At 41.2% G+C, this 12,174-nt stretch overlaps 2 protein-coding genes across 2 annotated transcripts in view; one reads left to right on the forward strand and one right to left on the reverse strand.

The window, feature by feature from the left end:
• The window catches only part of Ikbkg (inhibitor of nuclear factor kappa B kinase regulatory subunit gamma), an 85,658-nt gene extending 85,479 nt beyond the window's left edge, over positions 1 to 179 (forward strand). The window contains exon 11 of the mRNA XM_042054375.1: positions 71 to 179. The gene's annotated coding sequence lies outside the window, so the exon portion shown is untranslated. The remainder of the gene's footprint in view (positions 1 to 70) is intronic.
• Positions 180 to 9,924: 9,745 nt separating this feature from the next.
• LOC119804954 (EKC/KEOPS complex subunit LAGE3-like) lies at positions 9,925 to 11,051 on the reverse strand. Its single transcript, XM_038316730.1, has 3 exons — positions 10,714 to 11,051; positions 10,247 to 10,375; positions 9,925 to 10,069 (listed from the first exon to the last, which is right to left on the reverse strand). Exons 1-3 carry the CDS (start codon positions 11,049 to 11,051, stop codon positions 9,925 to 9,927), a joined length of 612 nt encoding a protein of 203 aa, XP_038172658.1.
• Between the last annotated feature and the right edge of the window lie 1,123 nt (positions 11,052 to 12,174).

Raw genomic sequence — 12,174 nt, forward strand, 5'->3', positions numbered from 1 at the left:
ACTGGAGGTGGGGCATGTGTGATTGCTTTGTCTCATGAAATAAAATGATCACACCATGTCCTTTCTTCAGAGTCCTAGGGTTGGAACTAACTGAAGACTAGCAGCTGCCTCTAACCAGCATGGACTGGCGGGCTGACCAACAGGTGGACACTGCTGCTTCATCAGACGAACAGAATTAGGTGGGCAAGTTTGGTAGATACTTGCCAGTGAGGAAGCAGAGACCTCTAGGCATCACAGCTTTTTCAAGATTCCATTGGTGTCAGGTGTCCCAGGATCGGGACTGAGGATGAAATTTGATTTGTTAGTCTGGCAGAGCCATGGTAGACACATGTCTATCAGACCTAGAAATAACCCCATATTCAGGGGTTGCTGGCAGCTGGAGTGAAGGGCTGTGTGTCTACCCTAGCAAGCACTGCAAAGCAGTCACTGCACAGAGAAAGTCGAAATTAAACAGCAGCAGCAGCTAATCCCATAAAACTAACCTCACAATGCGATGAGATGCTCACAAACAGAAGTTTCTATAATGTAGGCTTACGGCCAAAGAAAAGAGGCCCAGTTAGATGGCTCAATGAGTAAAGGTGCTTGCTGCCAAACCTGACTACCTGAGTTTAATCCTCAGGACACATGGTAGAAGGAGGACTCTGATTTCTATGTATACCCTTCCACCTCCCCCCATTAATAAATGTAACATAAATATTTTTAAAATTGTTTTTTTTGTTTTTTTTTTTTGTTTTTTTTTTATTTTTCTCATTTTTTATTCAAGATTTCCATCTCCTCCCCTCCTCCTCCCCTCCTCCTCCCCCTTCCCTCCCCTCCCTTTCACCCATACCCCCACTCCACCCCTTTCTTTTCTTACCCCTCCCCTTCTTTCCTTCCCCATGATCCCCATGATCCCCATGATCCCCATGATCCTAATTTACTCAGGAGATCTTGTCTTTTTCTACTTTCCTTGTAGATTAGATCCATGTACATCTCTCTTAGGGTCCTCTTTTTGTTGTCTAGGTTCTCTGGGGCTGTGAATTGTAGGCTGGTTTTTCTTTGCTTTATGTCTAAAAGCCACTTATGGGTGAGTACATATTATATTTGTCTTGGGTCTGGGTTACCTCACTCAATATGTTTTATAGATCCATCCATTTGCCTGCAAATTTCAAGATATCATTATTATTATTATTATTATTATTATTATTATTATTGCTGTGTAGTACTCCATTGTGTAAATTACACATTTTCCTTATCCATTCTTCAGTCGAGGGGCATTTAGGTTGTTTCCAGGTTCTGGCTATGACAAACAATGCTGCCATGAACATAGTTGAGCACATGTCTTTGTGGTACGATTGATCATCCTTTGGGTATATACCCAAAAGTGGTATTACTGGGTCTTGAGGAAGGTTGTTTCCTAATTTTTTGAGAAATCACCATACTGATTTCCTAAGTGGCTGTACCAGTTTACACTCCCATGAGCAATGGAAAAGTGTTCCCATTACCCCACATCTTCTCCAGTGTGAGTTGTCATCAGTGTTTTTGACCTCGGCTATTCTTACAGGTGTAAGAGTTGTTTTGATTTGCATTTCTCTGATGGCTAAGGATGTTGACCACTTTCTTAAGTGTCTTTCAGCCATTTTAGATTCCTCTGTTGAGAGTTCTCTGAGTCTGTACCCAATTTTTTATTGTATTATTTGTTCTTTTGATGACCAATTTCTTGAGGTCTTTGTATATTTTGGAGATAAGCCCTCTGTCTGATGTTGGGTTGGTAAAGATCTTTTCCTATGCTGTAGGCTGTTGTTTTTTCTTGTTGACCATGTCCTTTGCTTTACAGAGACTTCTCAGTTTCAGGAGGTCCCATTTATTAATTGTTTCTTTCAGTATTTGTGCTACTGAGGTTATATTTAGGAAGTGGTCTCCTGTGCCCATGCATTGAAGGGTACTTCTCACTTTCTCTTCTATGAGGTTCAGTGTAGCTGGCTTTATGTTGAGTTTTTTGATCCACTTGGGCTTGAGTTTTGTGCATGGTGATAGATATGGGTCTGTTTTCTTTCTTCTACATGTTGATATCCAGTTATGCCAGCACCATTTGTTGAATATGCTTTCTTTTTTCAATTTTATATTTTTTGCTTCTTGGTTAAAAATCAGGTGTTCGTAGGTGTGTGGACTGATATTCAGTTATTTGATTAGGTCCTATTGGTCCTCCTGTTTGTTTTTATGCCAATACCAGGCTGTTTTCAGTATTGTAGCTCTGAAGTAGAGTTTGAAGTCAGGGATTGTGATGCTTCCAGAAGTTTCTTTATTGTACAGGATTGTTTTGGCTATCCTGGGTCGTTTGCTGTTTCATGTGAAGTTGAGTATTGTTCTCTTGAGGTCTGTGAAGAATTTTGCTGGGATTTTGATGGGCATCGCATTGAATCTGTAGATTGCTTTTGGTAAGATTGCCATTTTTACTATGTTATTTATACCTACCCAAGTGCATGAGAGATTTTTCCATTTTCTGGTGTCTTCTTCAATTTCTTTCTTCAAAGATTTAAAGTTATTGCCATACAGGTCTTCTACTTGTTTGGTTAGAGTTACTCCAAGATACTCTATATTATTTGTGGCTATTGAAGGGTGATGTTTCTCTGATTTCTTTCTCAGCCCATTTATCATCTAAGTACAGGAGGGCTACTGATTTCTTTTTTTTTTTTGAGTTAATCTTGTATCCTGCTACATTACTGGAAGTGTTTATGAGTTGTAGAAGTTCCGTGGTAGAATTTTGGGGGTCACTTATGTAAACTATCATATCATCATCAAATATTGAGAGTTTGACTTCTGCTTTTCTGATTTGTATCCCCTTGATTTCCTTTTGTTGTCTTATTGCTCTAGCTAGAATCTCAAGTACTATATTGAATAGATATGGAGAGAGTGGACAACCTTGTCTTGTTCCTGATTTCAGTGGGATTGTGTTGAGTTTTTCTCCATTTAGTTTGATGTTGGCTGTTGGCTTGTTGTATATTGCCTTTATTATGTTTAGGTATGTTCCTTGTATCCCTGCTTTTTCCAAGACCTTTATCATGAAGGGATGTTATATTTTGTCTAAGGCTTTTTCAACATCTAATGAAGTGATCATTTTTTTCAGTTTGTTTCTATGGTGGATTACGTTGATGGTTATCCCTGCATCTCTAGGATGAAACTGACTTAATTGTGGTGGATGATGGTTCTGAAGTGTTCTTGAATTCGATTTGCCAGTATTTTATTTAGTATTTTTGCATCAATGTTCATGAGTGAGATTGGTCTGTAATTCTTTTTCTTAGTAATGTCTTTCTGTGGTTTGGGTATTAGGGTAATTGTAGCCTCATAAAAAGAGTTTGGCAATGTTCCTTCTGTTTCTGTTGTGTGGAACAATTTGAGGAGTATTGGTATTAGTTTTTCTTTGAAAATCTTTTAGAATTCTTCACTGGAACCATCTGGTCCTGGGCTTTTTTTGGTTGGGAGACTTTTGATGACTGTTTCTATTTCTTTAGCCATTATAGGTCTATTTAATTTGCTTATCTGGTCTTTATTTAATTTTGTTAAGTGGTATTTATCCAGAAAATTGTCCATTTCCTTTAAGGTTTTTCAATTTTGTGGAGTACAGGTTTTCAAAGTATGACCTGATGATTCTCTGGATTTTCTCTGTGTCTCTTGTTATGTCCCCCTTTTCATTCTGATTTTGTTAATTTGTATATTCTCTCTATGCCTTTTGGTTAGTTTGGATAAAGGTTTGTCTATTTTGTTGATTTTTCTCAAAGAACCAACTCTTCGTCTCATTGATTCTTTGTATTTTCTTTGTTTCTGTTTTGTTGATTTCAGTTCTCGATTTGATTATTTCCTAACCATCTACTCCTCCTTGGTGAGTTTGATTCTTATTGTTTTTAGAGTTTTCAGGTGTTCTGTTAACTCACTAATGTGGATTTTTTCCAGCTTCTTTATGTAGGCATTTGGTGCTATGAACTTTCCTCTTAACACTGCTTTTATTGTGTCCCATAAATTTGGGTATGTTATGTGGTGATTTTCATTGAAATTTAGGAAGTCTTTATTTTCTTCCTTTATTTCTTCCTTGACCCATTGGTGATTCAGGTGAGCATGTTTTAATTTCCATGTGTTTTTGGGTTTTCTGAAATTGTTACTGTTGAATTCTAATTTTAAGCCATGGTGATCTGATAAGATACATGGGGTTATTCCAGGTTTTTTTTTTGGTATCTTTTGAGGTTTGCTTTGTTACCTAGTATGTGGTCAATTTTTAAGAAGGTTCCATGAGGTGCTGAGAAGAAGGTATGTTCTTTTATGTTTGGATGGAGTGTTCTATAGATGCTTGTTAAGTTCATTTGAGTCATAACATCTGTTAGTTCCTTGTCCAGTGGTGAGAATGGAGTGTCGAAGTCCCCCACTATTAGTGTGGAGTTTAATGTATGATTTAAGCTTTAGAAGTGTTTCTTTTACATATGAGGGTGCCTTTATATTTGGGGCATACATGTTCAGTATTGAGATTTCCTCTTGATGAATTTTTCCTGTGATTAATATGAAATGTCCTTTTTTTGATTGATTTTAGCTTGAAGTCTATTTTGTTAGATATTAGGATACCTACACCCACATGTTTCTTAGGTCCATTTGATTGGAAAAATTTTTCCCAACTCTTTACTCTGAGGTGTCTGTCTTTGAGGTTGAGATGTGTTTCTTGTATACAACAGAAGGATGGATTCTGTTTTTGTGTTCAATCTGTTAGCCTGTGCCTTTTTATAGGTAAGTTGAGTCCATTTATATTAAAGGATATTAATGATCAGTGATTGTTATCTCCTGTGATTTTAGTTTTCATTATTGGTGATGTTATTGTGTGTGTTTTTCCCTTCTTTGGGATTTGGTGCTATGAGATCATCTATAATCTGTGTTTTTGTGGATGTAGCTAACTTCCTTGGGTTGGAGTTTTCCTTCTAGTACTTTGTGTAGGGTTGGGTTTGTGGCTAGGTATTGGTTAAATCTGGTTCTGTTATGGAATATCTTGTTTTGTCCGTCTATGGTGATTGAAAGTTTTGCTGGGTTTAATAGTCTGGGCTGACATCCATGGTCTCTTAATGTATGCATAACACTTGACTAGGACCTTCTGGCTTTCATTGTTTTGATTGAGAAGTCAGGTGTAGTTATGATAGGTCTTCCTTTATTTGTTACTTGGCCTTTTTTCCTTTGAAGTTCTGAATATTCTTTCTTTATTTTATATGCTCAGTGTTTTAATTATTATGTGGTGAGAGGACTTTTTTTTTTTGATCCAGTCTATTTGGTGTTCTGTATGCTTTTTGTATCTTCAATGCATATGTTTTTTTTTAGGTTGGGAAAGTTTTCTTCTATGATTTTGTTAAATGCATTTTCTGTGCTTTTGAGTTGGACTTCTTCTTCTATCCCTATTATTCTTATGTTTGGTCTTTCCATGGTGTCCCATATTTCCTGGATATTTTGTGTTAAGTTTTTGTTAGATTTAATGTTTTCTTTGACTGATGTGTCTATTTCTTGTATTGCATCTTCAGTGCTTGAGATTCTCTCTTCCCTCTCTGGTATTGTGCTGTTCATGCTTGCATCTGTGGTCCCAGATCATTTTCCCATAATTTCTGTTTCCAGAATTTCCTCAGTTTATGTTTTCTTTATTATCCCTATTTTGGTTTTCAAGTCTTGAATTGTTTCTTTCATCTGTTTGATTGTTTTTTCTGGTTTTCTTTAAGGGATTTGTTGATTTCTTCCATTTTTTTGTTTGTCTTTTTCTCCATTTCTTTGAGGGAATTTTTCATTTTCTCTTGAAGGGCCTCAAACATTCTCCTAAAGTTATTTTTAGGTAATTTTCTTCTGCTTCATCTATATTGGGGTGTTCAAGTCTTGTTGCTATAGAGCCACTAAATTTTTGTTGGTGTTGTTTTGCTCGTTGTGGTGTTGAGTGTGTTCTTACCTTGTCTACCCATCTTTTCCTATGATTGGTGTAGTTGGTGCTGTGTCTCTGGTAATCCATCTTCCAGGTGCCAGTGGATCCAAGGCTCAGATGGTTGTTCTGCATGGTTCAGTCAGGGCCACAGTTCCAGTCATCCTGGATGTTACTTGGTTTTCCTGGAGTTTCTTGGCGCTCCTGGCATTTGCTCTGCAATCCTGGAGGTAGTTCGTTCCTGCTTCCACCGAGGTCACTGGCTTGGGCCTTGTCCTGTGGAGGTGGCTGGCTGGCTGAGGCCTAGTCCCTTGGAGATGGCTGACTTGGGCCTGCTTCTGTGTAGATTACTGGCTCAGGCCTGCTCATGTGGAGTTCACTGGGTTGGGCCTGCTCAAATGGAGGTTGCTGGCTCAGGCTTGTTCTCGCGAGATTGCTGGCTTGGGCCTGTTCTTGCAGATGTACCTGGCTTGGGCCTGTTCCCACAGAGGTTTCTGTCTAAGGCCTGCTGCCTTGGCAGTCACTTCCTGGTACTGGCTCCTGTGGAGGTTGCTTGCTTGGGCCTGCTCCTTCAGAGGTCGCTGGTTCGGGGCTGCTCCAGTGGAGGTCCCTGGCTGGGTCCCACAGAGGTCTCTGGCTCAGGCCTGCTCCCTTGGCGGTTGCTCCCTCATACCTGCTCTGGCAGAGGTCACTGACTCGGGCGTAACATAAATCTTTTAAAAGTTAAAAGGGGCTGGAGAGATGACTCAGTGCTTAAGAGCACTGACTGTTCTTTAAGAGGACCCACATGGCAGCTCATAACTGTCTGTAACTCCAGCTCTAGGAATCTAATACCCCTCACATAGACATACATGCAGTTAAAACACCAATGCACAAAATTAAAAATAAAAAAGTTAAAAGAGTCTGATGATTGCTGGGCAGTGGTGGCGCACACCTTTAATTCCAGCACTTGGGAGGCAGAGGCAGGTGGATCTCTGTGAGTTCGAGGCCAGCCTGGTCTATACAAGAGCTATTTCCAGGACAGGCTCCAAAGCCACAGAGAAACCCTGTCTCGAAATACAAAAAAAAAAAAAAAAAAAAAAAAAGAGTCTGATGATGGAATTTAGTGGTAGGGCACTTGTGTGCACTTGGTTTCTGTCTTAAGTATTGCAAAAATATTTGAAGAAAAAAGTTTGGAGACTTGTAAGGAATAAGATACTAAAGAAAGTAATTGTAAACACAAAGCAAAAACTTTTGAGTTTGAAATATTAACATAAACTTGATTTATTTTTCTTTTGGAAAAAAAGTTTTTTTCTCATCTTAAAATGGCCTCAAAACAAGAATAACAATAGCAGGTGGCACCAAATATATATATACTCTCTGTGTGTATGCATAACAGGTCAAAGGTAAACTTGAGGCGCTGACTTTCATCTTGTGGGTCCTGGAGATCAAACTCAGGTTGTCAGGCTCAGTGGGATGCACCTTTATCCATCGAGCCATCGAGCCATCTTTCTGGCTCAGTATAGAATATATATAAATTCAAATAAGTACAGTTTATCATAGCACCATTAAAAAAAAACAAAAACAGATTTTTTGGGGAAACTTTCCCACTGAAAGGAATCAGGGCCTCTTGGAGAAATGACTTATTTCAGTCATGAGACAGGATCTATTCAAGGTAAACTTGAGACTTTTAAAAAAATGACCTTTTATGTGTGCACATAGGCACAACATGGCATGTGTGTGGACGTCAGAATACAATGTGTGTGGAGTTTGTTCTCTCTCATTATGTACTTGTTAGGGATTGAACTCAGGTCATTGGTGTTGGAGACAAGTGCCTTTACCTACTGAGCTGTCTTGTCAACCCAAACCAGAGACATTTTTAAAAATTATTTAGTGTGTGTGTGTGTGTGTGTTAGGCTTGCATGGCAAGCACCTTTACCTGCTAAGTCATCTCACTGGACCAAATCTGAGACACCTTATAAAAGCAAATAAGAGAGGCTGGGGAGATGGCTCAGTGGGTAAGAATACTTGCTACATAAGCATGTAGATCTGAGTTTGGATCCTTATCACCCATGGGAAAAGCTTAGTATGGCTACATTTGTCTTGAACCCCAGCACTATGGAAGGCTGAGATGTGATTAGTTGGGGTTTGCTGACTGCCAATCTATCTCCAGTTTCAGTAAGAGACTCTGTCTCAACAGAATAAGGAGAAGATGATAGAGCAGGACACCTGGCATCTTCCTCTGACCTTTGATTCTGTGAAGAACCTCCACCCATGTGCACATACACTAATTTAACATAAGACACATAAAAAACTATAAAAGATCTTGGACATTTGCAAGGAAGACAACTGCCACTTGAAGTCATCATGGGATATGAATATGGGATGATTAGTAAAAATAGCAACTCTGCAGACTTTCCTGCCAGTCTCTCCTACCTCTATCCCTTATGCTCTGCTTCCCAAAGCCATTATGTTTGTGAGCCTCAGGGGAGAGCAGGGACATTGGGAAAAGAGTTGGACTGGTATGAAGATTGGTTTCTTGCTGGGCACAGCACTGTCCTGCCTGAGAAAGATTTTGAGGATTCACAGATCTATGAGAAAGGGCATACTCAGTGAGAATGTCAGTGTCTTGCTGGCCTGATGGATTCTAAAGATTGATTCCATAGTAAATATATGTATGGAAAGGGGCCCAAATGTAGAAAAAGTAAGAAAACTTGCTCTAAATATTTGTGTGATTGAAAGAAGAGTTCAGGATGGGTTACAATGTCACAATGGGCTGAGTTCCATCACCATTGTCTAGAGCAGGTGTTCTCAGGATGTGAGTTGAGACAGCTTTGTGGTGCTGGGGCCACATGACCCTTTTCACAGGGGTCATGTATCAGATATTCTGCATATCTGATATTTATACTAAAATTCATGAAAGTAGCAAAATTACAGTTAAGTAGCAACGAAAATAATTTTATGGTTGGGGGTCATCACAACTTGAACTGTATTAAAGTGTTGCAGAATTAGGGAAGTTGAGAATAGCTGCTCTAGAGGATTGCTGAACACTGTGTGGGGGCCATTGTAGCTATGTAGAGTCACAGTGATTGTAAGGAATTTATATCTGAGCTAGAGTAAAAGGTAATTATACTATCTGGGTATTAGTGCATTAATGGGGAGATTTCACAGCTGAAGATACCAATGAGGGGCTCTGAGCTGTGGAAGATTATGTTTTGTAACATTCTAAGAGAAGGGAGTTTATTTGAGAATTGATAGGTTCCATGGTTAGGGCAGAGAAAGCACAAGATGAGCCAAAGCATATTGTCTCAGAAATATAAGGATGCTCCCAAAGAATAACTGAGACACATTTAGCTTCAGTAGAGAAAAAGTCAAAATTACTGCCAGCAGAAACAAAAGTAGGCATATAACTACTATTATGGTGTCTCCATTAGGGCAACCCTAGAGTGCACACTAGAGATCAGAGGTGAAAAAGCTTTATGGAAGAGAACTGAGAAGAATGTCAGAATACATGTGATATGAAAATAAAAGAAGGGATACAGGAAATGATATGGTTAAAGTGGGAATAGCTGTGAAAAAAAGGGAGAAAAGGGAAAAGACCAATAAAAAATTAAGTATATATGAAAATGCCACAAGGAAATAAGCTACATTGCATGCTAAAATAAAAAAATCAGACCAATTAAATACTCAAAGAATATATTTAAGTAATTCACTTTTCCTTCCATCTCCTAACTTTCCTTAAATTTCTTTGTACTACTCAAACATTTAAATTCCAGAACTTCTCCTCCACAGAAGCACACAGATGAGAAAACCTGGCAGTTTCTGCCATAGTCAAAAGTAAAGTCAGATGAAAAATATTTGCTAAATTCTATTTTGTCCAGTAACATTTAAATTGCTTTTCCTTCAGCAACCGGGAAATAATCCAACCGTGTGACTAATACGTGCCACACAGTATTGAAACAGTGAACTTTTAAGGGCAAAATAACAATTACTCAAAAGATGAAACCCCCATGACTTTTCTTTTATCTGGTAACATGTTAGGATTCACGACTTCTTCCTCGTCCTCGTTTGACAACAGCCACAAACTCCAGGCGCTGAATGTTTCTCATCACCAGGGAGAGCTGGTCAAGGAAAGTGTTGATGGAAATTCTGAAGAGGATGGGGTCTTCAGTAGTCCACCTACTAAAATTGAGAGAAACAGACACTATCAGGGAAATGATGAGGGATCTGTTCAGGTCCACCATACCACGTCTTCCCACTCACATTAAATCTACCAGTGTCTCCATTAGTACACCCCTAGAGTACACACTGCCTCCCAACCCTGAGGCCACCCCTACTCCAGGCTTTTGGAATACCGACACAGACAAGACAGTGGCATTCACTGTGAACTCCTGCTGAACCATCACTTGCTGGCGCTGGGCATTGGCGACCAGGGACCTGCGGGCCATGTCTGCCTCCACTGCAGACCTGAAAGGTACTGTTACAGAGCTGGGAGGAGATAAGGTTTAAGGCACCAGCCACCACTTAAACTTTCCCTTTGCCTAGATACACTTCCTAGGCCTGCCTGGCAATGAGCCCTCTCACCACCAGAGTCCAGTCACCTTCCCATTCCCCAGTGATTCGGGTCTTTTTCTACACCCTTCAGTCTGCTAAGGCAAGGAGTCTCCTTGTCCTGTCAGGATGTCAACTGGCGCACTGGACTACCCACACCACATCTGTGGCCTTTCCCTAGTCAGCTGTGCACCGTGTCCCCAAGGCCTTCCATGGAAGTTTTAGCCTCCCTATGATCTAGTAGCCCCTGGCAAGAGTCTCTTAGGGAAGGATACAACTCCAGGAGTCGACTTGCAGTTGTTGATGCAGTATCTCCGCTGGGTCCAGGGAGAAGTGGTGGCTGTTCACTGTGGGGAACAACAGCTGCCTCTTCAGCAGCTACACCCGACCCTACAGGGCTCCCTGGGCTGGGACTGCCTGCAGCAGCCTGGCTACCAGGAGCAGCCGGGCTACTGGAATCTTGTGGGCCAGTCTGAGGGAAGGTGCCACAGTCACCTTCGGTCGCCGAACTTTGAGAGCTAGGTTGTGCTTCGGGAGCTTGAGGACTCTGTTGTCCATCTTCGCCTTTTTCAGCCCCTGATCTCCCATCTAGGCCCTCATTAGGGTCCTGCATGACTACTTTGGCTTTCCCCCGTGCCACTAACACAACCCTACCGCTCTCACTCGGCCGAGAAAAGGAAGTTCTTGTGCCAAGTTCAGCGGGCTTATACAGGGAACAGCACGTGAAGCCAAGTGCGCATGTGCAAACAAGATCTCGCGAGGATTGGTTCCCGCTAAAGTAGCATTCTGTTCAGACGGGGAGGGGGCATGGGGGGTATGGCGGGTGGGGGAGGGGCGTCGCTGAGAGCTCAAAAAGTACAGCTCTCTCACACGGTACCTTCCCCCGGGACTTGTACTAATGGGACCCTCCAATAAAGGTTTCGTCCAAGTTGCGCCACCCATGAGTGGCACTGATCCCAACAAGCCTGAAGCTTCGGGAAGCTCAGTTCGACAACAGGAATGGGTAAGTAGTGCTGCCTGGGTAGTCACAGAACCTGCTCAAGCTGACTGACCAGTGTCCACACCCTGACATCTTAGGAGCCGCACAACTGCCCCGCCCAAATGGTTCTGCCTGGACTCACAACACCCTCATACACAATTCAGTGCTCTTCAGCTGGGCATGGCCTAGTGATATTGATTAATGTGACTGAAAGAGTCAGTTCGATAACTGTTCCACAAGCAGGATGGGCTTATAGAAACCATTGGTCACAGCAGCAGCCTCTGTTTGGAGCCCAGCATACAAACTCACCCCTTTGTCACGTGGAAGAGATGTATTTTATACTCTCAGTGAAGCCATGAGTGCTTTCAGGGGTAGAGCTGCTCTTGTGTTTTCCATTTTTTGTTTTGTTTGTTTTGTTTTGTTTTGTGTGTGTGTGTGGGGGGATTCTGCCCAGTTGTGTTTCCTGCTTAGATGAATTCAGGTGGTGAGAGGACTGTGAATTCCTCTTGGGTGTAGAAAGAGGGTGAGCAACCATACATGTTGAAGACCAAGATGCTGTTGCAGTTGGAGATGAAGGATGAGGATACTCTGGAGTCACAGTCATTGGTGGCCCTGTTGGTGATGGAGAGGTAGGAGCCACAGGCGATGTACTCCTACCTGACTCATAGATGCCTCATACCTGTGGCCTTAGTAAGATGTCTTGACAGACTCTGGAGGATCCAGGGCACTAGGATACAGAGAACATCCTTTGTCAGGC

Source organism: Arvicola amphibius, chromosome X (assembly GCF_903992535.2).
Source record: "Arvicola amphibius chromosome X, mArvAmp1.2, whole genome shotgun sequence".
Lineage (NCBI taxonomy): Eukaryota > Metazoa > Chordata > Mammalia > Rodentia > Cricetidae > Arvicola > Arvicola amphibius.